The sequence below is a fragment of the Aspergillus pseudotamarii genome, assembly GCF_009193445.1.
Source record: "Aspergillus pseudotamarii strain CBS 117625 unplaced genomic scaffold BDV38scaffold_45, whole genome shotgun sequence".
Lineage (NCBI taxonomy): Eukaryota > Fungi > Ascomycota > Eurotiomycetes > Eurotiales > Aspergillaceae > Aspergillus > Aspergillus pseudotamarii.
This window is the reverse complement of record NW_022475059.1, coordinates 27,283-52,270: the sequence shown is the minus strand read 5'-3', so window position 1 is coordinate 52,270 and position 24,988 is coordinate 27,283. Positions and strand designations below refer to the sequence as shown.

At 47.4% G+C, this 24,988-nt stretch overlaps 7 protein-coding genes across 7 annotated transcripts; 4 read left to right on the top strand and 3 right to left on the bottom strand.

Moving 5' to 3' along the window:
- The first annotated feature begins 2,202 nt into the window (after nt 1–2,202).
- On the top strand, nt 2,203–4,396 carry BDV38DRAFT_252765 (uncharacterized protein). Its single transcript, XM_032055174.1, has one exon. It carries the CDS (start codon nt 2,557–2,559, stop codon nt 4,027–4,029), a length of 1,473 nt encoding a protein of 490 aa, XP_031911282.1. The 5' UTR covers nt 2,203–2,556; the 3' UTR covers nt 4,030–4,396.
- Nucleotides 4,397–10,519: 6,123 nt separating this feature from the next.
- Nucleotides 10,520–12,699, bottom strand: BDV38DRAFT_294729 (putative glucokinase regulator family protein). Its single transcript, XM_032062557.1, has one exon. The coding sequence runs from the start codon at nt 12,683–12,685 to the stop codon at nt 10,655–10,657; it is 2,031 nt and encodes a 676-aa protein (XP_031911281.1). The 5' UTR covers nt 12,686–12,699; the 3' UTR covers nt 10,520–10,654.
- Nucleotides 12,700–13,290: 591 nt separating this feature from the next.
- Nucleotides 13,291–14,704, top strand: BDV38DRAFT_252764 (major facilitator superfamily domain-containing protein; the record flags this gene model as incomplete). The annotated part of the gene is made up of 1 exon (XM_032055173.1): nt 13,291–14,704. One exon carries the CDS (start codon nt 13,294–13,296, stop codon nt 14,542–14,544), a length of 1,251 nt encoding a protein of 416 aa, XP_031911280.1. The 3' UTR covers nt 14,545–14,704.
- A 1,151-nt stretch (nt 14,705–15,855) lies between these two features.
- BDV38DRAFT_272916 (fungal specific transcription factor domain-containing protein) lies at nt 15,856–17,526 on the top strand (the record flags this gene model as incomplete). The annotated part of the gene is made up of 1 exon (XM_032057580.1): nt 15,856–17,526. One exon carries the CDS (start codon nt 15,856–15,858, stop codon nt 17,524–17,526), a length of 1,671 nt encoding a protein of 556 aa, XP_031911279.1.
- A 169-nt stretch (nt 17,527–17,695) lies between these two features.
- Nucleotides 17,696–19,049, top strand: BDV38DRAFT_141422 (PhzF family phenazine biosynthesis protein). Its single transcript, XM_032051442.1, has one exon. The coding sequence runs from the start codon at nt 17,864–17,866 to the stop codon at nt 18,842–18,844; it is 981 nt and encodes a 326-aa protein (XP_031911278.1). The 5' UTR covers nt 17,696–17,863; the 3' UTR covers nt 18,845–19,049.
- A 999-nt stretch (nt 19,050–20,048) lies between these two features.
- BDV38DRAFT_252745 (uncharacterized protein) lies at nt 20,049–22,775 on the bottom strand. Its single transcript, XM_032055171.1, has 9 exons — nt 22,304–22,775; nt 22,225–22,253; nt 22,014–22,143; nt 21,544–21,951; nt 21,167–21,472; nt 21,019–21,102; nt 20,938–20,964; nt 20,540–20,879; nt 20,049–20,449 (listed from the first exon to the last, which is right to left on the bottom strand). Exons 1-8 carry the CDS (start codon nt 22,757–22,759, stop codon nt 20,727–20,729), a joined length of 1,593 nt encoding a protein of 530 aa, XP_031911277.1. The 5' UTR covers nt 22,760–22,775; the 3' UTR covers nt 20,049–20,449; nt 20,540–20,726.
- A 773-nt stretch (nt 22,776–23,548) lies between these two features.
- On the bottom strand, nt 23,549–24,863 carry BDV38DRAFT_285046 (sugar phosphate isomerase/epimerase family protein; the record flags this gene model as incomplete). Its single annotated transcript, XM_032060405.1, has 7 exons — nt 23,549–23,663; nt 23,777–23,946; nt 24,005–24,107; nt 24,167–24,325; nt 24,382–24,519; nt 24,611–24,698; nt 24,761–24,863. The coding sequence occupies 7 exons, from the start codon at nt 24,861–24,863 to the stop codon at nt 23,549–23,551; spliced, it is 876 nt and encodes a 291-aa protein (XP_031911276.1).
- Nucleotides 24,864–24,988: the final 125 nt, after the last annotated feature.

Sequence of the window (24,988 nt, the reverse complement as noted above, 5' to 3'; positions counted from 1 at the left end):
TGCAAGGGTTCGAGTAAAACAGTAGGGAGGTTCTGGTCTATTGCTGTGGGCGCCGATGAGAAAAATCTCCTATTTGTTGAGCAAATCGGAGAATTTTCTCTCTCTCTTTTTGATCCTCGTACTCCGTACACCATGGGGGAAAAAGCACGCCTTGGTTGTATTACCTGACTAACAATTTCCATGGATTGCTGAGGCGAATGAACTTCCAAGGCGGGAAGAGCAAACTAGTGTGCATCCTTTGGGGTTAATGCTCGAAATGGCGCGTTTGAGTTAGAGATGCTCCACCGTGCTGCAGCAACGGAGATCTTGGCAGCTTTCCCTTAGTGGGTGGTCCTTGGAGGGTGATTTTCTCTGGTTCCGGTCCCCATTTCAGGAGGAGCCCTTTGACTTTTTGATACATGATAATTGTGGGTGATCGGAGGGTGGTCATTGCGAAGGTTGTTGACTATTGTTTGAGAAAATTCCATTTCTTGTTCTTTTTGGCTTCGATCCGAGGAAGCGAATGATTTCCGAACCTGTTTTGGACCAGTTTGTCTGCTCTCTTTTTCTTTTTCTCTTTTCCTCTGTTTTCTCTTTTATTTGCTGCAACATTTCTCCACTTGTTTTAGTGGGGCGCCATCACTTGATTCACATTTCCGTTCTCTATCAATAACAAACGGCCGAACATGAATCTAAGGCAATCTAAGTTACTTAGTTTCTCACGGAATGCTACCCCATGTGGCTTAGGACAGGAGACGAAACTCCCCAGCACAGACGTTTGCCCTGAAGGTCATTCTTGATAGTCCATGATAGAGTACCGACTATGGCACCTTCTATGGAGAAAAAGCATATTAAACCATATCTGCAGTGTCTTAGACCGACAACGATAGGTTAAATAGAAAATTCTTCTCGTTCCATGAGAGGATGTTGTATTCTGCATGGTCTCGAATCTTTTGGCAGAGAAGAACCACCTCCCCCCCTCCCCTGGCCACCCCATCCAATGAACAGTAATACCATATCTCAATCGTCGATCGGCAAGAGGATGACTAGAAAATTTGGCTGCAAAACGGTTTAAACCGTCGAAAGGGGAAGACGCACATGATCTCCACTAAGTAATACTAAAGTAATCTAAATGTTGCCGCCAAACTTGTTGGCCCTAAAAAAGAAGCTCCGTCCATCCATGGTCACTGCATTGACCTCCCCTGTCGACAGCTCACGTTGATACGTCAATTCCTCCCCGACTCGAACCTCTCGTCATTGGGGGGGTTTTTTTTTCTTTCCTTTTTTCCTCTTCTCTTATTTATTTATTTATTTTGTGTTAAGATTACCTCCGCGTCCCAAGGTACGAACCAAGGTGTCGTGTAAAGCAGGACAGAAAGCTAAAATTACACAAGTTCCTTCGGTCTGTTTCCCCTTCATTATTCATTTGTGCCCGGATGGCGTTGAATTGTAACGCGCTACGCCGGCAGGAGATAGCCGAGCTTATTCCAGCGGCTCTCTTTCTCGTGTTGAGTTCTAGCTATTTCTGGTATTTGTCGTTGTCACCAATGTAGGGTTAGTTCGGGTGTTAGTCAAGAACTCTGCAAATGCAAGGGTTAAACTTGAAGTTGATATCCTGAGGCAGCGGTCCACTCGTTGGCTTGCAGGAAAGAACCGGTAAGGGAAATTAGAAAAAATAATATTTAAATAAGATTCAAAAAAAAAAGGAAATTACTGTAAAATACTGTATAGATTTATTTTATTTTTTTTTCTTCTTCTAATCCATGTTTATAATGTATAGAAGATAAAACAAATCATTTAGTAGAACAAATAATATGAAGAAAATGAAAAAGAAAGAAGAAGAAAAAAGGAAATGAGAAAGTAGAAAAAATAAAAATAAAAAAAACAAAAAAAACAAAAATACCCTTTTCGCAAGTGACTCCACGTGTGCACGGCTTTTACCTTGTACTGACTGTCCTTACCAGAGACACACACACACACATTCTCTCTCCACTTCTGCCGTTTACCTCAATACCCACGGATAGTCCGCTCGGTGGAGATCAATGTAGTGCGTGGTCCGTCCTCCGTTCCGAAGGTTGTGTGATCTCATGGCATCGAGGGTGGCTGTTTTTCCACTCCTCCCTGTTCAAACCTTCAGAGACAAGGGGATCCACTTCTTTTAGAGCATACCAACCCGTGTGGGACAGGAGGAGAAGTAGAAAAAGGGAAAAAAAAGAGAAAAAGGATGATTGTCTGCTCTTAGTTATCTGATATATCTCACCTATATCCGTCTCACTCTTTGACGTTCTTGTCTTCCCTCACTTGCGACCCTCCCCCCCTACTTTCGTCTCTGGTCCTTCTATGTTAATTTTTTACTGCTTTTGTTCACACACTCATTTGTTATCGTTGATGATACCGTGAGTGTATCATCTTTCTTATCCGGTGACATATATCATTATTATCGTCGCCGTCCTGACCACCTCATTGTCGCGGACTCGATCATTAACAGCCCATCTACTTGCCATTCTTTCTTATAATAATCAGCTTGATCTCCTTTCAACTTGGTCCTGGTGAACCCCGGACACAGCGGAAGAAACTATGTACGACACCGCCGGGCCTATTCGTTTGGATTATATCAACCAACAGCACCTACCACGGCGGTACGAGTCGGACGAGGAGGATATCTCGGAGTCCGAAATGGGGGGACACGACAATGCTTTCTCTCCTCTGGAGGCCTATGAACCGTCAAATCCTGATATCAACGAGTCGGAGATCGAGCGGCCCGGCTTTCCTCGGTTACTGCCTACATATTCATCCTCCGGGAAAACGTCGCGCCCCGTATCAATGGACACCATCAAACGAAGCAGTGCAACGACATTTGTAGCAGACTCGTATATTTTCGAACATGATGACGACGTCATCATTGAGCTTCCGTCCCCTGACGCTACATCTCCCCTACAATCTCCAATCTTCTTGCCCCCAAGTGTATATGTTCCATCGGAATCACCTGTATCGACGAGACCTCAGTCTCTCGCCTCTACATCATCGGCATCGATGTATTCTGATGATGAAGATTCGGACCTGCTCGTAGCAGAGCAGGTCAAGATCGTTGAACCAATTGCAAAGCCTAATCTAATCCTAATCAGCCCAGTTTCTGAACACTCACCCTCCCCTTTTAAGGACTCGACGCCTAAACCTAATACTACCAAGGATAATTCAAACGAGAGCAGCCCTCAGGGGGTGTACTCGCATCGGCGGGCAGCAGCCTCCCAGCCCTTACTATGGAACAAGTGGGATCAACCCCCCGCGAGGAATGAAGCATTAAAACGGGGCAGCATGCATCTGACCACCCGCGATCTTGACCGATTACCCATGGTGGCATCGGGTCCCATCGTCAGCTCACCAGTCGAGGTGCCCGAGCTGCCCTCTCCGATGACACTGCCGATGCACTCGATGACATTCCCACGCCCCGCAACTGCTGTGTCTGAGAAGGTCTCTTCAGAGGGGTACTCTCGTCGCCCTACGGATACTCTCCGCCGCCCGCCATCGATCAAGAGTCTGAGCAGCGCTAGTCTTCCATTTTTTCATAGCCGTCAAGCTCCTACCAGCGCTGAGGCTGACTCTCGGACACGGTCCATGTCTTACACACATTCGAGTGCCAAATCTGTGCATGGATTGCCATTGCAGTCAAGCTGCCCGCCATCTCGTACCTCTAGCCCTTCTCCATATTATTCCTCACCTTCTTTCACTCGTGAACGATCTGGTTCCACCTATAGCACTTCCAGCTTTAGTCGCGCCCCCACACCACTCCGACAGCCACTGAAGAAAACCTCAACTTCTTCTAGCATTTACTCATCCAGCAGTCTCCGGTCTGAGGTAGAGAGCGTCCGCAGCCTGGACCCACGGGATGTGGCTGAGACCGATTTCCAGCAAAAGGTTAAGCGAAAGAAGAGTCTGCGACTTATGCGGCAGTCCACACTTGAACCTTCCGACCCGTCTGGGAAAAAGAGCTTCATGGAGTTTATGTTCGGATCCAAGCGGAAGTCCACCATCAAAAGTCTTAATGCTTAATTTCCAGAAAGTGACAACGATTCCCTGTTCTCAATCTTTCGATCATTGCTTCTGCCTTTCCTACTTCTACCCTCCTTTGGCGGAAGAATTTGTTCATTGATACCTACACTTGTTTTCCTGTCACTATTTTGTTTTCCCTTTACTATACTATACACGGATTGTCCAGCGGTTCCTGTTGAGCGTTCAAGGCGTTGGGGGTTTTTTTTTGATTTCATCATTCTACGGCGGCGGGTTTCTTGGCTCAAACTTGGACTTTTATTTCACTCCGTTTGATATGGACCGAATCCACCTTTTGTTGAAGACATTTCTTTTCCTGTATCATAATGCCGAAGAGTTCATTCACGGTACCTCCTGGAGTGGGCCGAACCGGACCGGTTATTCTCAATACCCAATTGGATGCAAAGTAGAAAAAAAAGTTGAATTTCTGATCCCGTTCTCAAAGTAAAACAAATGATATCAAATTGAATCCCGAGCCGAATGACCCACCCAGTCTTTTCACTTGTAAGCGAACCCCATAATCACAGAAGAGATACTGTCACGTTACATTGCCATGAATAAAAATCGGACGGCTGGGGAGATTGAAAGTGGAAATTCTCCATCTCCCTGATCCTTCCACCCTCCTTCATCTACGCCGTATCCATGATCAATCACCAACCCGAGAAAACCACTCCCCCTCTCCACCTACTGCACTCGTGTCCAAGGGTCCAGCAACGGGAAGGAATCCAAGTCCCGTCCATGACTTCATGATTTGTACACAATCTCGTATTCTCCCTTGTAGCGAGTCAGGCTTCTCCTGGACTTACCCAAAATGAGCGGCTCTTTCGGCTTTCATCTCTGAGTTAGGTCTAGGGCTGCGTTTTGTCCGTGCGGGATTCACGATCTGGATTAAATGATCGGCACTGTCAGCGTATGTTCGCGATGGGGTTTCCCGTTTTGGGGGGCGGAATCGGGTGTTTGTTGGGATTTGCCCTAGTTTAATACTATCTTGATTGCCTTGGTAATTTTTTTTTTCTTTCGTCTCTGCCCCCTTTCTCCCGAAGTACCTTGATATCAAAGAAACGGGGGGAAGGGTTGACGTAGCCATTGATCCTGAAATTTAATCATCTGTAGATCCCATCATTCTGTTCCACTTTGAGCATTAAGTTGATCCGGTGAATCAAGGGAATCAATCATGTGTGTATGTGTTTGTGTATCGTACTGGCTTACGCTTTGCGACCTACATACTGTACATACCTTTAGGAGATCTACGTCATGCCTTGCACTTGTATGCATGTAGTCCGCCTTAATCTATGTAATCGATTTCTAAGAAAAGAGATAGACACGCAGGGTGCCCTGTGCCCTGCATAACCTCGAACAAAGCAAAAGTAACATGCTAAAAAAAGGTCTCAATGAAACAGTAGCAAACGGGCAAATAGGCAAACATCTCAATGAGGCTGAGGCGGAGGCTGAAAAAAGACTAAACAAACAAAATTAGTTGAATAAGAGAAATGTTTTTTTTAAAAAAACATAGAAACAAAAGAAAACATGCTCGTTTCAGATTCTTCTCCACGGAGTCAAGCTTTATCAAACCCCGAAACAAAAAAAACCTTTTCTTTCTTAGCACACACACAATGCACGGGACAAGGGACAAGAAGTCCTTATTCCATACGGAGGACCCGATGCGAATTTGGCTCGCGTGCGGGAAACCCGGAAGATCTCATGGAACTGATCGGTGGGCATCGGGAAAGTCCTTACGATGAGATTGAGATTTGAGATGGAGATCGGTACCAGCGATGGGAGTTTTTTTTTCTTTCCTTGCCCACGGACGGTAAGTAAAATCCGGGTTTCATTGGGTCAAGTGATTGACAATGACGAGTGAGCTTTTAAAGTTGCTTCTGGGTGTTCGGTACCGCATCTTGGGTTTGAACTTAGGGCCCACTTTGTTTCTTTGAGGGTCATACTTGCGTGCTTGCGAGGGTTCGGGATTGCGTTTTTTGGGGGTTGTGGGGTTTGGAGGGACACGTGTGTGTGTATTTAGTTTGTTCTCTTTATTTTTATTTCTTTTTCTCTTTCTCTTTCTCTCTTTTCTTTGTGCTCTTTGGGTGGTTGGGTGTTGGGTCTTCTGGATAGGGGGTGTTTGGTTACTTTGGTTTGGGAAGTGAGTTCGTGGTGGGTTTTGGGATGGTCTTGGTATCTTGTTTAGGGCTAGGGGGGGGGGGGGGGGTAAGGTGGGTATTGAGCAGTGGATCGACTGTATTCTGGAAAATTCTTGCTCGTATTCAAGGGAAGTTTAGTATGTTGGGTGGGTTACTCGTATAATACGATCTGGGAAGGCTTCGGCTAACCCTAATTGTAGCGTCGCAGTCGAGGTTGAAAGACATGAACCCGGTTATTGCCTCTGACTCCTTGAGTAAATGTGAATACTATCAGTGACATGCTTTATTCGTCTAAGATATTAACCTCCGTAATGACATTTAATCCATGATTCACAGTGGAGAGAAAATATCATTCCTACCAGGCCGCCCAGCTTTCACTATACAACAGCCATTGTCTAGGTTAACACCATTTCCCCCCTCTGTAGATCTCCTCGACTATCATACATACTCCTTGCTCTCTAAGTCTAAATAAGGAGGGGTATCATCTTCATCTTCGTCCATTTGCTTATGTAGACACTATCGAACCATTGTTTTCTATATGAAAACTCTTGCCCTGTTATATTCTGAATAGCTCGCTCAACCGTGCAATCAAACAAGATGAAAACACCTTTTCTTTTCCAAGCACACAACTTACCTTGAGATTACAATTTCTTTCGATCTACATTCATAGCCCTGTGCTCGTTGCGCCAAGGTGCTGTTTGAAGGAAAGCTCGACGGCGTTGTTGGGCCCTTGGTGTGCGAGCATCGGGGTGCTGGGCGACCCTGCACGCGGTGTGTAGGTCTGAATAAGGAGTGCCGGATGTTACCAGCACCCGTGTGGGCCGAAGTCGCTCGTCTATAGGCCATGGCTCCGGTTGGAAAGCTGTAGAGGTTATAGAAGCTCTATGGAAGCACATTAAGAGTTGTCTATGCAAGCTCGATATGGTGAACACGAAGCACCCGTGCTTCCAACCGTTGCTGAGTCTAAACTGCAACGTTTTCCGTTTGCTCAATAAGAAATGGGAGCTCGTTGGTAAGGAGTCTTTCGAGGAGGGAAATTTGGAGGGCTGGGCTGGTCTGTGGTGATTTCGTTTGTTTTTCGTTTGTTTATTTCTGGGGCCCGCTGGTGGGCACACTGCGTCGGGCAATAATCCTGTTGAAGATATCCAAGAGCCATCAGTCCGCCAGGAACACTGCTGTTGACTGGTACCCTGGAGAATCTTTGCGGGGAAGCAACTTTGTTGAAATGGGAAGTCTGGAAGACCCGGTTGACAGATACCCTACACTCGGTCAACCAATTCAGTTTACTAAGCTACTATCTACTGGCACGCTGATGCTGAATTTTGCACAAATTCAGGTGTCACTCGCAGAAAGAGTACGCATCGCATATTATAACAAGTTTCAGCAGCACATCCATACTGCTCACATCTTGGGTTATTGCGTCGACTGTTTAAAGGTCTTTTGCCGCGCCATTCATTGATATGCGGGAGTTACTTCACACCATATCGTCAAATGCATGAGATGGGGACCTAATCTGCTTCACTTTTACCGTTTTCAGCTGACTATCTTCACATACTAGTAGCCTTCATCGGTGTGACAATGGTTGGCTTATTTCTTGTTGTACATATGGAGCACATATCGGATGATTTACCACTGTCATAAGCAAGTCATGGCTCAGCTTCCTTGACAACAGGACCCTCTCGCTGAGCAGCGCATGTGAATACAGTGCTCTTTATAAAATGAAACGGACGAGCAAACAGCCAGGTCGCTAGCAGGTCTATCTCTGTTATTGACCACTGATAACTTCGAACTCCCTTCGGCCGGGTGTTGGAACCATATTTCGGATAGCTTTGACGCCTACTAAACCTACAGCAGGTCTTTAACCGACACTGTTATCTTGTTCTCCACTCTGAAAACATGAAGATACTGAAAGCCGTGTGGTGGTTCTCCTGTTGACGAATCTTGGGCGAAGCTGCCACGGCACCGTCTTGGAAACCGTACATCAGCGGGTATTTAATGATATCGAAAAGATCGTTTAGGCCTGTGATCAGTTTGCCAACGTTCATGATTGAGAGTTATTCTGGGATTATCCCAAAGGCTGTCCGGGGTGTCTCGCCTCATGCCTCGAAAAGAGAATTATGTATTGTCGCTACGTTGGATCAGCTACTGCATCTCGTATCACAGAGCATCTGTACTCTCCAGAAGTACCCTCACACAGGACGCTAAAACATTGTAGGTAAAGAGGATGGTGGTGAAAATCAAGAGGAGAAAGATCGGGCTATTAGAAGGTTCACTATTTAACTACTCACATAGAACCCTTGAACATGAGGATATATGGATAGCGTTGCTGTGGATTATATCCGGAATGCAATGGTGGCCGTTAATTGATATGCCTTCGATTAACTGGATCTGCTGGGCTGGTTTATACATTGGTTCGATAATATGGAGTCTAGCTCAGGCGACTATTATCTGTTTTGGAACGACCCTATGCTCCTGGCGGATATCACAACCCGAGAGGCATTTTGGTGTCTAGCTAGCTCCTCATTGACGCCGCACTACCAGGTTCAGAATACTATCCCTGGAACCTTGACATGTTCAAACCGAAAATTGAGTAACAGAAAAGTCTCCTAGATCTTGATATAAGGCATGACACGCTTTTTGACCTGGACTTCTACGCATATGATGCAGGAGACACCGGAGAAGGAAATGTGGTAGGCTAGTGTGCCTCATGGAGGACGCTGCAACTAGTGCACGAATTCTACCACCCACCATCCACATCTGCTTTTACAGGGGACCTTAATAATATGCTAACACTTTACAATACTCGATTCATGTCGCCGGTCCTTCTCTACCTCCAACACTACGACGCCTTTAGCAGTGATCGAAAGACCATTTCCTCAATGTCGACTGCGTGGTCCTGCAGGGCCAACACTGCTGCGTTCGCAGAATTGACATCTCCTCTGCATATGATCTCCAGCTGTGGCCGCTTGCAAATCACTCTGCACAAAATAGTGTTTATTTGCTATTACCTACGCAGTGGTTATTCGACCATGTCCTCTGATTACTCCACAAGCCGCCAAATGGAAAAGACGAATTCTTTGTCTTTGCACATGGGGTCCTCTTTTTCGACGGCAACAATCATAGAGCTCTGCAAAGACCTAACAAGCCTTTCACGCGATGCTAGTCAGGATACCTTACGCGAGAATTCACATCCGTGAAGGTCGAATTTGTTAGCTTCTAGCAGGATGCATTCCATGTACTTATGCATGGTCTGGATGAACTCAGTACGTGTTGATAAATTCAATGACAACCGAGGAGAGACAGTATCAATGATTCTGATGTTGGGACAGGCAATGGGGTTTATGAGAGGTTTGGTCATATGAAGATGTCAGTAGCATCATGCTGCACGTGTACTCGAGTACTCCGGATGATTCGGCCAGTATGCATCGGACGCTCATCTAAGGATTCTTTATAGTGACGAGTTATGACCAGTCGTACTGCAAATGTGGACCCTCTACAGAAAGGATGACCCTTGAAACGTACAAGACGATCTGATCCATGGCGCAGAGGATCTCCGTTAGCAGCACCAGTGCAATTAATGGCCCAGAATTTACCCTCCGGTTTCGATACAAGAAGTAACAGTCAAAGTTCTTTGAATCAAACCAGAATCATTCTATTGACAGACCTACCATTAGAGCTAGGTCTGCCAGTGGTCGCAACATATACAGACAAGCGCTGGGGAATTATCTTTAAGGGATACTGCATTTTAAAAGGTGACCAATTGGACGGCTCCGTCCTTGATTAATCGATACTACGGCGAGTTGTTGAAAGATTGCAATCTCGAAACCGGCAGCCTTGAATACCTCATTGACCGATGTCATAACGCTTCGTAAACCGATGCAATTTTATCGACTTAGCACTTTACAAATGGACCAATGCTGATGGCAGAAAAGCGTTTCGGATACCTTTCAGTTGAAATAAGACATCTATCTCCGTTTCAATCAAATTCGGTCCCCTGCGGTCTATTTCGATGATTTTTGTATGTATACGAAGCGGCCAATTTTGCTAACAATACCGAAAGCGTCAGATGGAAGGATTCCATATCTAAGACTCCCATCGCATGCAACCTTGCAGAGTACGGGGCTGGATGGAGGAAAAGTGCTAACTAAGGTATGGAGGTAGGGTTGCTAGATGTTCGTTAGCGTGTCCTTACCGAGACTCGCTTGAACTAAGAATCCTTCGATTAGCACTATGGATGTCACATGTCTAGTCACATGCTCAACACTTATAGCTTTAGATAGTCAACCCACCTTAGAACCAGGAGGAATACAATCATACCATACCAAGAAGAATCATCAAGGAACCGCTTTCCGGTTAGACCGTAACAATGGATGACTTTTGTCTACTATGATGAATAAACGGTCTGTTTGCATGATGGCCTTTACGGTTGTAAACTCGATTGTCACCAATAAAGCTACATGTGGAAAGATGCAAGGATTGGATTTGCATGGCTAGTTTATTGTCAAATTTTGCATAGCTAGAAATTTTGCAGCATAGCCTGATGCATCGTTGACCACTAAAACTTTCTTGAACGGTAACTGGTGTTGTTTGTCCCACTCCCGTAGGATTAGATCCTGATAAGCCGGAAGGTTCATTAATGCACCCGACAGAATGAGTGCACATTTACGGGGGTCACAGATCTCAGCCAGCGGTTTGATCTGCTGAACCAAAGTGCCGGCTGCGGATGTTAGGACTCCTAGCGCTTGAGGGTCGGGGTCTCGTTCCCTAAACCCTAACTTTGTGACAACCTTCGCCATGTCGCCGATCTTCTCTTTAGGAGTACCAGTCGAGTGGTATATGTCTCTAAGCACGCCTGCTTCGTTCGAGTTGAGTTCTTCTAGTACTGCCCTCTCGAACTCCGTGAGCTTGTGAGTAGCTTGAAATTGCTTTTGCTCCACACTGGACAAAACAAGCTGAAGTGCTCTCTTTCCGATATCAAAAGCGCTCCCTTGGTCCCCAATCAGGTAGCCCCAGCCTCCGGTCCGACCAACTTGGACAATCTCGTTCGAAGGCCCCTTCCTGAAGGCGGTTGCTACCGATCCTGTCCCGGCGATCACGGAAATTGCACATTCGACCGAGTCATCCATTGCAATACAGGAGCCGAGGAGTATACCATCACTGGTCAAGCGTAGTGTTCCATGATTTATAGAAACACCAAAAAGTTCCTCCAGACGACGCGTCAATGTTGCAATCTGGTCCGCATGGTACAGCCCAGCCAGTCCTACCCAGACCTTCGAGAATCTTGGTAGATCGGGAGAGCCAAATCCCTGCTTTGCAAGCGCCATCGAGGACGCCTGCTTTGTGGCCAATTCTATTTGACCCATAAGTTCCTCTAGAGTGACTGAGTTGAAATTACAGGGACCAGCCACCCCTTGACCAACAACCATGGACTCTGTTGCAATCGAAACAGTGCAGTTCGTTCCACCACCGTCAACACAGAGACAGTAGTCGGGCTCACCAAGAGACACGGGACTTGGCGGGGCTTTCGTTCTAATTCCTTGGACAAAAACGTGGAAGTTACCACCTGCAGAATGAAGTATCTGCCTGGCAACATCCGGAGGAAAGCCGGAGATAGCTACCGCACAGGCTAACTTGACACTGCCCTGACACTCCTGGATTAGAGAGTCAATGATCGCATCGCCTTCAGCTGTTTCGGGGATATCCATAGCCTGTGACGATGGTAGCCCGTTCATCTCTATGATATGCATCGGGGCTCCATTGCAGACCTGGCGCACGATTCTTCTTCCACGCGCCTTCAGTTTCCAGTTATTTACACGAACATCAATCATAAGACCCTTGTATGTTTTGCCAAGCTTTACCATAGAGCAGGTACTGATCATGTTGAGGATTTGTTTAGCAGCGCTGCCTGCTTTGAGTCTAGTGCTGCCCGTGAGAAATTCGGGACCAACTAAAGGACATATGATGTGTTTGACTCCGACTTTGCCAATTCTAGACGGATGAGTGTTCGTAATTCCAGCTGTGAGTGCATCATGCTGAAGAGCTACTTGAAGTGCTCCTAGAACAAATGGGGTTCGTCCCGACGCTGAGATGCCAACCACTGTATCCTTTTCATTAAGCTGGAGGGCCTCCATCCTCAGAGCTCCGTCACTCTCCACATCCTCTGCACCTTCTTGGGCTTGGATTATGGCTTCAGTACCCCCTGCAACGACGGTTAGAAACTGTTGAGGGTCGACCGAGAAGGTCACTGGCAATTCACTGCAATCCATGAACCCGACTCGGCCGCTGTTGCCGGCTCCGACATAGATAAGCCTGCCTCCAGCTTCGAGTCGCGGAGCTAAATCGTCAATCAATGATGCAATAGCGGGGAGGCAGCATGCGACAGCGCCTCCGACTCGACTCTCCTCTTTGTTGAACGCTTCACAGAGGCCCAGTGTGTCAAGAAGATCGATCTTGTCCGCCGTTGAGGTTCGGGCCTCTGTCTGCAGTAGGTCCAGACGTTCAACATGTTTCGATGGCGCCATGATCTGGACGCTAGTGACTGCACGCGATACCGCTAGGGATTTTCATGGGTTCGGTATACTGTTATTTTTGGAAGAATTTAAATACGTTTCAGCAAGGTTCGCCATATACTATAGACCGGCAAGATATGGCGAGAAGTGGCACTCGGTTGCCGATATCCGCCCGAGATCCGTATTGCACCTCGAGCCAAAATGGCACGTTCGCCTAGTGTGCAGTAGCTCACTTTAGTCTGGCACTCTTGTTCGGCATTCACGACTTAGGTCTCTTTAGCAAATGTAACTTCATGAACCGCTAATCCTGTTCTGTTCTGGATTAATTTATCATCCCTACCTCGTCTGATTTCCGCTTGGCGCGATGGGAGACCAGAATTTTGCTGCACCTGTGGCTATATATACACGCCTGCCTACTTCCTCCGACTGTCATTATTCCCAGTGACTCCTGGTCCGCTGGCACAATGTCCGAAATCAAGTCCGCCGAGCCAGACGTAATCTCCTCCCATGAGAATGAATTTATTCCCCCCGGGCCAGCCAAAAATATCTGGTCCAGAATATACCATGATCCGTGGTTTCAAGTGTCATTGATTTCATTTATTTCTTTCTGCAATCCGGGCATGTACAATGCTCTCACTGGAATGGGAGGCTCTGGCCAGGTAGACGGTACTGTTGCTGCGAATTCGAATGTCGCGACTCATGCATGCACGGCTGGCGCGGCCCTGGTGCTAGTGGGCGCATTCTACAAATACCTTGGTCCTCGATTATCTCTTCTTATCGGAGGATGGACCTATGCTTTATATGCAGGGTCCTTACTGCACTTCAACAGAACGGCAAACGGTGCATTTGTAATTGCAGCTGGTGCGATTCTCGGTCTTGGTGCCGCTTTCTTTTGGGTGGCCCAAGGTACGATCATGGTTACCTATACCAATGACAACACCCGTGGACGAGCCATCGCTCTCTTTTGGGTTGTTTTCAACCTCGGAGGAGCTATAGGCTCTCTTGCCAGTTTCGGGTTGAACTACCACTCCAAATCTGGCACTGTGACCGACTCCACCTACATTGCCTATATCGTTGTTATGCTGTTTGGGTGGGCTCTATCGGTGTTTGTGTGCTCGACGGAGTCACTGTCTCGTAAATACCACGGCAGTAGGATCTCACAGGACTCAAAGACCCTCAACTGGTCCAACCTCAAGCGTTCGATTATGCAGACAGTCAAGATTGTCTTCGACTGGAGGGTTATGTGTCTGTACCCCATGTTCTACAATGCCAATGTGTTCTATTCATACCAGCAGAATACCGTGAACGGCAAGACCTTCAACCTGCGCACACGCTCGCTCAATGGCGCATTGTACTGGATCGCTCAAATGGTGGGAGGGCTTCTGATGGGCTCTGTCCTAGATCTCAAGGGGATCAACCGCCGAGCCCGAGCATGGATTGGCTGGGCAGTATTATTTGTCACAGGGATGGCAATCTGGGGAGGAGGCTACAAGTTTCAAGTCTGGAATGACCAGCATATGCAGCTCGGCTTCAAACAGGACATTGACTACAAAGCTGGTAGTCAATATCTCGGCCCGATGTTCTTGTACTTTTTCTACGGCGCCTATGACTCGTTTTGGCAATCGTATTGCTACTGGATTATCGGGGCGCAGTCCCAGAATCCTGTAGTCAATGCCGTGATTGTTGGCACTTACTCTGCTCTTAAGCCTGCGGGGGGAGCCATGGCTTGGCGAATCAATGCGAACAAGCTCAATGCCATGTCCGAATTTGCTATGAATTGGGGACTTTGCATTGGTAGCCTTTTGGTGGCAGTTCCCGCCGTGTTGACGCTAAGAAAGGGGAAAGAAAATGCGGAAACAGACCACTGTTGAACCGGTAGTAACTAATGGCTATAGGCCAGAAGGCGCTTCTGATGAGTGAAGGACTTATGAACAAGATATGGTTTCCCGCCGGTAATTTTTGACAATGTTATTGGTCCTATTGGCCGAGAGAATCTGTATGCGGGGATTCAGTGGATGCTCGTGCCTTCATCGCAAATAGATAGTAGATTAATATAGGCTGTTTCATTTAATATATGAAACTGTAACCCTCAGACAGGGTCCAGACCCACAAGTCGCTCCAACTTTTAGGGGGTATTGATATTAGTAAGAAGAATAATATTAGTTAGTTAGTGATGATTGTCTCCGATTCCACTAGTTGAGTACGAATCTTTATGTTGACATGTTACTGAACTTTAACTAACCTTTTCTTTTTGGCTTTACTATTTGCACATATAACGTCGTTTCTTTCAGCGCTGGCAATATTTGGCGTCAACACCCCCACGGATGGCGACTTTTAGATTGTTACGTGTTGGGAAATGATATACGGAGTAGATGATCCAACACGCCGGTCGGGTTAGGGCTGCGACTGGGCCAACCGAGAGGCGGGGTTTTTCATAGCCGAGATCCGCCGATAGCGGCTGTCGGGCTTTGTCTCGGGGTTCGCGATTTCTGCCATCCATGGCTGCCTCAGGCGCCAGCAGAACAAGAACCTCGTATAAGAAAGTGGTTCTGGACACCGATCTCCTGTGCGGACCCAGAGCTTCGTCCTCACGACCCACCTCATAGTGCCGGGCCATGGGCGGGTCGAGAAAGTTTGCTAGCTGCCTGATCTGCCGCCGGCGGAAGGTACGTGCCTAGACTACTAGCTTCAAGCGATATACCAACCCGTGTCTACGATTCCACCTCCTCTAACCTCAACACAACTAGATCAAATGTGACCGCAGTGCGGGCTTCTGCAACAACTGTCGCAATCTTGGCGAACAGTGTGTATATACCACGGACGCTGGCACGGATACCAACGTGACAGACGATGGACCTACATCCAGTGACTCCGTGACGCAGGCTGGGCTTAAACGACGACGAGTCCTCCGGTCCTGTTTAGAATGCAAACGAACCAAGTCCAAGTGCTCGGGCGGCTCTGCATGTACCCGATGCACCAAAAAGGGCCTGCACTGTTCGTTCCATGAAGAGGAACCCAACCCTCGAGAGGAGACTTACGTTCAGGGATCATCCCATGCGATCCCGACATGGCTAGTCATGAGGAATCTACCACCAATTGATCGGGTGCGAGAGCTCATTGACATTTATTTCGCTCAAATTCATACAGTCCGCTGTATGGGGTTTTTGCATATTCCGACCTTCATGGAGCGCTTCAAAGACAGGAAGACGATCTTCACGGAGATGTCTGGCTTAATCTATGTCATGTGTGCATTGGCTGCTCCATTTTACTGTGCACGGGTGATTGCCGCCAAGGAGGATGGACCTAGCTCCACCGTGCTATTCTTTGATGCTGGAAGGGGCTGGGCGGAAGCCGCGATGCAATCGATGTTCTCGAGCTTTGGGAGTCCGCGAATCGAGTGTCTCATTACAGGGGTCCTTCTCCATGAATATTACCTGCGCGTCGGCGATTATGCCAAGGGATTCCTGATCTCAGGCTTCATCGCGAGACAAGTTCAACTCCTACAGCTGAATATGGAGTACGATGATGACATCCTGTGTCGGAAAAGTAAGATGTCATGGGCTGCGAAGGAGACTAGGAGACGCGCTCTATGGGCGTGTTATCTCCTCGATGCTTCCATAGAATGCGGTATCAACCAACTTTGCCTCCTACCCTCCAGCGATATTTACGTGCAGCTCCCCTGCTCCGAAGACCTGTTTGTGCGTAACATCCCTTGCAATACAGAAATGTTGACTAGGGGCAAACTACTTCCCTTCGCAGACACTTCAGTGGTGGGTGCGGTTGGGAATCTTGATATCCGTGCATATTATATTAGAGCAATGGCTATTCGCTCCAAGATCTTGAAATATGTCAAGCACTTGGAGGGTGAAATTCCCTGGGAGGTCACGGAAAATTCTCAGTTCCATAAGCTCGACAGTGAGATCAGGGAGCTTGATGCTTCCATCCCGGACAGCCTCTCAATGTCCGCAGAAAATATATACATCTTCAAGGGCTCCGGTCGCTTAAACTTGTTTTTCGGCGTACATATTCTCATTGCTCAGACATTCAACGACTTGTATCGTGTTGGTGTATCAAGACTGGTATTCCCGAATACGGCGACTAAATGGATCCGGGAAAACGCTCCGGTTGAATTCATCAAGCTCTGCCATCGCACCTGTATCAGCAAGGCCGTCTACATTGGGGCCTTATTAAAAGACCTCTGGAACTGTCACAAGTTGAGCATCATTGACCTTCCCTATGCGGTGCACACACAGATATGCAGCAGTGTCCTGGTCACCAGCCTTTCCTCATGGAAAGAGCCCGAACCCCCGTTACCTCATGTATCCCACAGCGACTATCAGAGTATATTGCAGACCAACGTCACAATCTTGAAATACCTCCAACGGTATATCAAGGCAGATTTGTACTATGAGTCAGCCACGCAGGCGCTAAAGCACTTCAACACACGATTCTCACAGGAACCCCCCGAACGCAGAACCACTGGATCCCTAAGAGAATCCAGTCCGGTAGACAACGGCGATCAGATTAGACCCTCCCAGTCGTCCTTGGAGCATATTCTGAACCCACTGGGCACGTATCCCATGGCTCGCAAGCAGGTGCAACACTATGACCAGCAACATGCGCGTGATGGGACGTCCGACAAGCCATCAGTCCCGCAGTCAGAGATCGCAGCCTCATGCCCATCCACCGATAATCCTGCGAATATGGATGGCTTCTTGGGTTTCCAAGACCAGTCCTTTTTCAGCCAATTTCCGGACTGGGCGCCCGACATCCCAATCATGAATGACATGGGCTATCCTACGTTTCTGGATCAATACCCCGTTAGTATTGGGGATGGGACATTGGTGATTTAGTAGTCGAACATAGTAAACAAGGGAACTACCTGAAATGAGGTCGGGTAGATTATGTACACAACATGAACGCTCTATGAATGTTTCCAATAGAAGACCTGTACGGTACCTATTACGAAAGCTTCGTAGTAGTAAACCGAGCAGAACAGACAGAACAGAGTGGTTCCGAGTTGGGGAGGCCCGAGACATGCCGAAAGGTCTGCAGGGTTCCGGGGCCGTGTCAATGAGTCAAACGGAGAGGAAAGAGACTCCCGAGTCTATTAAATCATCATTTTTCCCCCGCCAACCATCCCTCCTCTCACCTCCAAACAAAACATAACTATTCCATTAATCCCACACCATGCCCCAAACTCTACGCTTCGTCACCCTCGACGTCTTCACTACTGAACCTTTCCTAGGCAACCCCCTAGGTGTAGTTTTCCTCCCCAACGACCCAGAAAATGCCATCACGCAAGAACAAAAGCAACTAATTGCCCGCGAGTTCAACTACCCGGAGACGATCTTCGTGCACCCGCACGAGAAATCCGACCCCACCAGGCAGATCGACATCTTCACCACAGCCGAAGAACTGCCCTTCGCAGGCCATCCCACCATCGGCGCAGTAACATGGTTCCTGGAACTATCGCCCGACAATGATGATCGCACCAAGGTGCACACTCTCATGACAAAAGCGGGTCCGTTTGCCATGACCCGCGTCCCGAACTCGGGTACCGTTGCTGCGAGAATTGCGCATCATGTGCATATCCATTCGAAACAGTTCCCGGTGGCGGAATTGCTGCGGCTTCATCCTTCGCTGAGACCTTATCTTGGGGGGGATGATGATACTGCGGGATTCCCGGTTTTCTCGATTGTGAAGGGAATGAGTCAGGTGCATGTTCAGTTACCTAGTTTGGAGGCTTTGGCTGCGGCTGAGGGACCGGTGAGTGGAGAGGTTGTTCCTTGTACTTCCGTGGTGCAGGGTGGGTATCTGGATGCTGGGTGGGAAGGGGAGGGCTTGATTGTTGTGTATTTCTTTGTTCCGGGGGTTGATGATGAGAAGACTGGGAAGACGGTGATTCGGTCGCGGATGTTTTTGAGGAATTTTGAAGATCCGGCGACGGGGAGTGCGGCGAGTGGATTGGCTGCGTATTTGACTTTGACTCGGGCTGGGGAGTCGAGGAAGACTGCGTATGATTATGATATTGTGCAGGGGGTGGAAATGGGGAGGAGGAGTGATATTGGTGTTGCCGTGACTCTGAATAGGGAGGATAGGGAGAAGGTGGAGAGCGTTGAGCTTCGGGGCACTGCGGTGCAAGTGAAGTCGGGTGAGATTAGGGTATGATCTGGAGTAGTTTCGAACGTGTCTTGAGATTTTCATGACTCGTTCACGGATTTGATAGCGTCGATGAGGGATAATCATGAAGGTCAGTGTATATTTTCCCAGAATATGGAAGTAATTTTATGCTAGTCTCGGTTTGTTTCTAAAAGCATAGTCAATTTTGCTGTTGTCTGAAACTACTGGGACAGGCAATGTATTTTGTACTCCGGACATAGAGAGACCATGAATATGGACACTCCCCTATTGACAACCTAGTCTGGCATACTGAGCATCCGGGGGTCATACCTATGCCACAGGACTAAATGGGCCAACTATGCTTGGTCATTTTCTACCAAGCATACCCTAGAGGCTAGGCTGATAGTATAACTAGAGCTGATTTCAATATGGCTATTAGCCTAACATTTGTATTTTATTTACCCATTATCAAAGACATTCGTTTACTAAAATAGAATGAGACTGATCTAGAAAAGGCTTAGCGCGCCAGTCGGCAGCTCTCCACGCAGTCTCCGGTACATATATTGGTCATGATAATCGGAAGAGCAACTGGCGGTTCCAGGCCAAAGCAGAGCGGCACGATGAGTGGGAGTGGTTTTGTGCGCGTCAGCACCCAGATGGTGGACATATCTTACTGGTAAAGCACTGAAGTGAGTTCTTGCCGATGAGAATGGGGGTAAAGACGACCGGGAATTAATGGTGGATGCGAAACGAGAGGGTGGCACCGTTTGGGAGTCTATCAGAGCTGATTCGGAAAAGTGATTTCGCGTTATTCAGACGTAGGGATTGTCAGAGACGGTTGGGACTTGTAGCTCAGTGGAAGTGTATTTGGCACCTGCTAATCTGAACCCTTCAAATAGTTGAACAAATCTACGAAATCTTAGACAAAGCTATCTCTGCTGAAGCATTTTATAGAACAGTTCATGGAAGTAGTTCGGTCAACGCCGTCCAACAGACCCTCAGAGGCGTACTTTGTTTCTTGGCGGAGAGCCCTGTAATTAGAGGAAGTCCTATTGGGTAGCTAATAAAGAACAACATAATTAACACCCGTTATTGTATAAGCACCAATCATAGTACGAGGCCGTAAATAGAAACTTGAGATTTGGGCAACCGACAAGGCTGGCCCCACGCCTCAGCCCCCTAGGCTCCTCACGACGTACAGTTATCTATCCTGTGCCGGTCAGTTTGCCCTTTCTTTCCTTAACATCCGATAATTGCTTTCAAACTTGATACTTTGCTTGTTGGCTCTGAATATTGGGTCTTCCACCCACTTCCATTCAGAGGTCTTTTGAGTATGGAGAATTATCGCTATCTCTCCCCTAGTGATGAGGTCGAGCTTGGGGCATACAGTCCCGAGCTAGTCCATGAGGAAAGCTGTCTGTATAATCCTTATATAAAGCAGTTGAAAAATGATTGGTATTGTGTAAGTACAAGATCCCTATTGGAGGTTCTCAGAAATAACTCGAAATGAAACAGTGTGTGAGCACTTGCTATGCATACAACAAGGCAGATAATTCTGTCTGCAGTGAATGTAGCCACGAGAAATGTGCAGAGTGCCAGCATCCGATCCAGATGACAGCAACGGTAACGACTAGAGGGTATATGTATATATGTGTGAGTAATTATTCTCTCTCTATGGTTTTCCATCCCCGACCAACTCCAGTAGGACAGTCTATTGCTAACTGGACATTGAACAACATGAAGTGCCAGTGCGGGGATGGCCCTAAGGTCTACGACAAACAGCCCCAATGTGTTATGTGTGCCCATGTGGTGTGTTCTTATTGCTACCCTGTCAAGTGATGATGTTGTCCCGTGGCTCCTTTTATTTTTATTTTTTTTTTAGCAGAAAGTATTTGCACTGGATAGTATTGTGACCACACATAGTGCTACATCATATCGCTTTCACACTAGTAAACTTCATCCTGGAAACTAGAAGTTGTAGCCCAAATGCTACTGCAATAGTACATCCTGTCAAGCAGAAAAGAGAGACCCAGTATTTCCACCATGCAATATCTGAAGCAACCTGGTTCATACTGAAAGCACCCTATGTAAAATACGATTAGCAATTATGTATACTTAGATGACAGGGTATCGCAACTTACAGTCACAAGTGTCACGGGAAGGTAAACCTGACTTGTTTAGACTAGGTATATCTTTGATAGATAGAGTGCGTCTATACTCACGATGGTTATATAGGTAAGGAGTCTGATATTGTCCCCTTGCCGGGTAGCTGTGATACTCTCAGCTAGCGATGAGGCGTTCACCAACTTTGTTCTGTATAAGTTCATCTGTCCTGTGATAAGGGGTTTATAAGGATAGCGTGAGACATACAACGCCTGACATCTTCTCTAGCATCTCAATCCGTTGCTCTAGGACCATCTGTAGCCTCGCAAGCTCGGCAGTGGACTGGCGGACCTGGTGGAAGCATTCGCGAAACTTGTCGTACAGAGCGCCGTCAGTATCAAGATTGAAATAAATGCTGTTATTCACGTCGAACGCGGTCCACGTGGCTATCAGCCGGGCAAGGCAATTGCGGAGACGGCGCAAAGTGCAGAGTATCCATGTGTACTCCTTCGTTTTCGATAAAGACGGCTCATCCTCGAGAAACCGGTCCAAGGAGTCCTCGTCGATCTCTCCCTTCACAGAAGGGTTGACTTAGTCGCTGAACACTGCATACTTTCGTAAAGGGACAAGGTTCGAGAGCTTACGTGCTTGCCAAGGTCATTCTCTAGAGTTTCAACCAGTACTGTCCATTCCATAGCGACCTGGCTCATTCGGATTGAAAGTATAGAAAGGAAATAGTACCGTGGATCCCATATGGGGAATCTGCACATCCGAAGACCGAAGGAAGGCCCATCTACCTCATCCTGAAGGTAACCAGTGACTGGATTCTTTTCTCTGAAATAGGAATCTTCGCAGAGGTATGCCGTCCAAAAATAATCGTCAACCCCAAATACCACTAGGGATAATTGTGCTTCATAAATACAATCACTATCGTGTGATGCTGGCGGTCGGAAAAAACGATGCTTTCGTAGCCCCCGACGATCTTGAAATTTAGTGTGACTGGGTCGTAGAACATAATGCGGTAAATGGAACTCTAGGGTAAACCCACGAATCTGGACGGTCAGACGGGAATGCACCAGTGGAGATTGGTCATAGTAACGAAATAGTAAACAACCTGAGAAATGCCCATATGGGAGTCAAAGGCTACATGCCTGGATAGAAAAGATCTTATCTGCGGAAGGTGCATGTACGTAACGCTTGAGATCAGCGCCAGCCCCATCAGGGGTGTCAGGTCGACTAGGTATCTATTTAAAGCGTCAGATTTCCATCCGGTGGTTATGTGGTCGATATATCAATCCGGCCTTTTATGGGTTATTGGGACATACAGTACCCGACGCTCTGCGATGCCTTTCCGCTGCAACTACGTAAGTAAAATGTCCAAGTGTCATACGTTGCATTTCTCACATTTTGGTTAAGACGATCATACAGCGTCTCTGCATCTGCCCCGTAGATCTGACAGTGTATCCCCTCTGGAGGACGACTCATGTATTCGTCTGACTCCCATTGCCTCATGGGTAGGAACGATGTGCTTTCCGGAATATCGTTGAACCGTAAACAAGGGTCGCATCTATCGTCAACCATGGCCAGCACTCGTGTATCAGCTGGAGTAGTCCTCAGGGCTTCTGGAAATGACCGCGCGCCGGTCTGACCGAGGAATTTCCGCAGAAGCTCATGGCGCCGAGGGGGTGCAAGGTCTGGGTTAGAGCTATTGAAGAATTCGTCAATCACAGATCCTCCGACGGAAACTCTCAGCCGATTGTCCTGGCCGTGATAAATGGTAGTTTGGCGAACGGAAAATTCCTTTCTCCACTGCGCATCATGGACCGTCGGTCGATACCGGGAAATCAAGAAGGGTTCCATCAGTTTTGGGGTTGAATTCCTCGCATGGCCCAAGAGTACAGGTAATGGACTAGCTTTACGTCTTATTCAAGGCTTGGTGCTAAGGAGGCTGGTCTTGCTCAGCCTCGTTGCGGGCCACAGCCTTGCTGGGGCTGTTGCGTCCAACTCATAGGTTTATTGGGTGAGTGACTTCATGGGGCTTATGCAGCTCTAGCTTTGTATTGGGAAGGCTAGCACATGATGAAATTATCCTCCATTCGCAGTGGCACACTGACATCTATTAAGAAATATTAATTAGCTTTACTGGTGTAGTTGAGATAATTGTCGCGAGTTTTTACTAACTCTCGCGTCCCTGTCGACCCACTATCGCAGCGAATCGGAAAGACATGGACATATAATCTATTAGGAGGTACTCAGAGTTTATTTTCAAGACTTCAAATCACCTTTCTCAATCATATATTTCCAATCTCTGGCTATGCTTATAGCTAAGCCCTTCGGCATTGGTGGCAGATTATATAGAACTTTGTATAAGTTGATAGGTATGCACTAATGATCTGGATGTTGGCTGAGGTAACTAATGAACGGTCGCGATTAAGTAACAACCAAGCTCAAACTGGGTAATACATGACACGAAACGAATTAATTTACTTGGATCCATATAGTTTGTTCCGATTCTTGGTTTCAAACGTTTGTATTTAACAGTTGTCCAATACTTAATTTTCATAGTCAGGTCTTTATCTTCTGATCTTATATAATCTATAATCTATAAAAGAGATTTCTTTCAAGCTCTCAGCTTGACCCAACCACCACTTACGAGGCCGCCTCCTTGGCGAATGTCTCGAAGAGGGTCTGAAGGCGACGACCTTCACTATCAGCAACGTCGGAGTAGTTAGCAGCAGCGCCGAAGGGATGGTATGGGAATGGTCTAAGTGTCATAGAATATGTTAGCACATGCGCAGATAGAGCATCTAGACGGGAAGGAAATGAAGTTGTTGAAATCCATAGCGACGACGTCGAGGTAAAGTCAGGGCCACATACCCGTATTCAGGAACAAAAGTAACTGGGGATGAGTTCCTTCGGACAATCGACTGGATAATCTGTTTCCAGGAATCTTCAAAAAATCGCCTTTCCTCTTTGAACACGTCGTTGGTGGGCTCTGGGCATTGCGACGATTGCGTTGTTCCGATTCTTGCATGGATATGGGTTACCTAGAGGGAAGTACGTGTCAGAACGTGGAAGAGAGCTCCGATGGGAATTGAAACTAACACGAGGAATGATAGTGCGGAGAAGTTCCTTGTCCTCCTCGCCCTGGTCTAGAAGACGTTCACAGGCGACAACGAAATGGGAGAAGTCGGCCGTAACTTGCAGACTAGGGTCAATCATTAGCTGAACTCTCATGAAAGTCTAATCGTGGACGGCTTGTATTACCTTGGGACCCTTTTCAAAACTGCCACGGTAGAGTATGGGTTGAAAAATACCCGGTTTCTATGAGTTTCATGGCTCACCATGCCTTGCAGTCCGAGCTCGGCATCGATGGCGAGAGTGCCCGTGAAGAATTCAACGGCTTGGTCGGTTGACCACCCATCACTGTTCTCATGGTCAATGTCACCCTCCCGTTATGAGGTATGGCTTGGGAACCGTACTCGCCAGAGTGTGCGTTAATCTTGAATGGCTTAAGAGTTTTGGCAATCTCGAGCTGGGTGCGATAGTTTTCAAGATGGTCTTTTGGAGTCAGGCCCACCGGCTTTGGACCTGCATAACAAGGCCATTTGGAATGGATCCTTGGGGTGTGGTGTTAAGAGTTGTTGTTTACATTGTAGAGATGTCGGGGAGGGAAATATCGAGTGGAGTTCACATGTGCAAGAGACTCACATAACACAGATTTCTAGGCCGACTTCATCGCAAAGGCGACGGATCGTGGATATGTTGTGCAGAGGAGCTATGTCAACTTCAATTCCCACTAAGATCGCACAGAACCTCGTTAGTCGACTAGGACTCCCGGGGAACTCTCACGTCTCTTACCGTAACCTTGATCTTTCAAGGTCGGAAGCCACTTTGCCCAGTTCTCGTAGTTATCGCCTGTGTCAACACCCCACGTGGAGCGGAATCGAAGGATTTGTGACATTGTGCTTGTGCGCTAAGTAGTAACAGGTGTGTGAACCGGTCAAAGTCGAAGAAAGGTGGAAATTGATGTTGCCTTCAATGCGCGACATCATCACAGGCCGGGGAAGATGCTTTATTTCTACTTCA

What these genes read in the sequence shown, in the direction of transcription:
- BDV38DRAFT_252765 (XM_032055174.1), top strand. Translation starts at nt 2,557, where the DNA reads ATGTACGACACCGCCGGGCCTATTCGTTTGGATTATATCAACCAACAG.
- BDV38DRAFT_294729 (XM_032062557.1), bottom strand. Translation starts at nt 12,685, where the DNA reads ATGGCGCCATCGAAACATGTTGAACGTCTGGACCTACTGCAGACAGAG.
- BDV38DRAFT_141422 (XM_032051442.1), top strand. Translation starts at nt 17,864, where the DNA reads ATGCCCCAAACTCTACGCTTCGTCACCCTCGACGTCTTCACTACTGAA.
- BDV38DRAFT_252745 (XM_032055171.1), bottom strand. Translation starts at nt 22,759, where the DNA reads ATGGAACCCTTCTTGATTTCCCGGTATCGACCGACGGTCCATGATGCG. An exon ending in CCCATATGGGCATTTCTCAG is followed by an intron (nt 21,952 to 22,013) that starts GTTGTTTACTAT and finishes CTGACCGTCCAG; the next exon opens with ATTCGTGGGTTTACCCTAGA. An exon ending in TAGAGAAGATGTCAGGCGTT is followed by an intron (nt 21,103 to 21,166) that starts GTATGTCTCACG and finishes TACAGAACAAAG; the next exon opens with TTGGTGAACGCCTCATCGCT.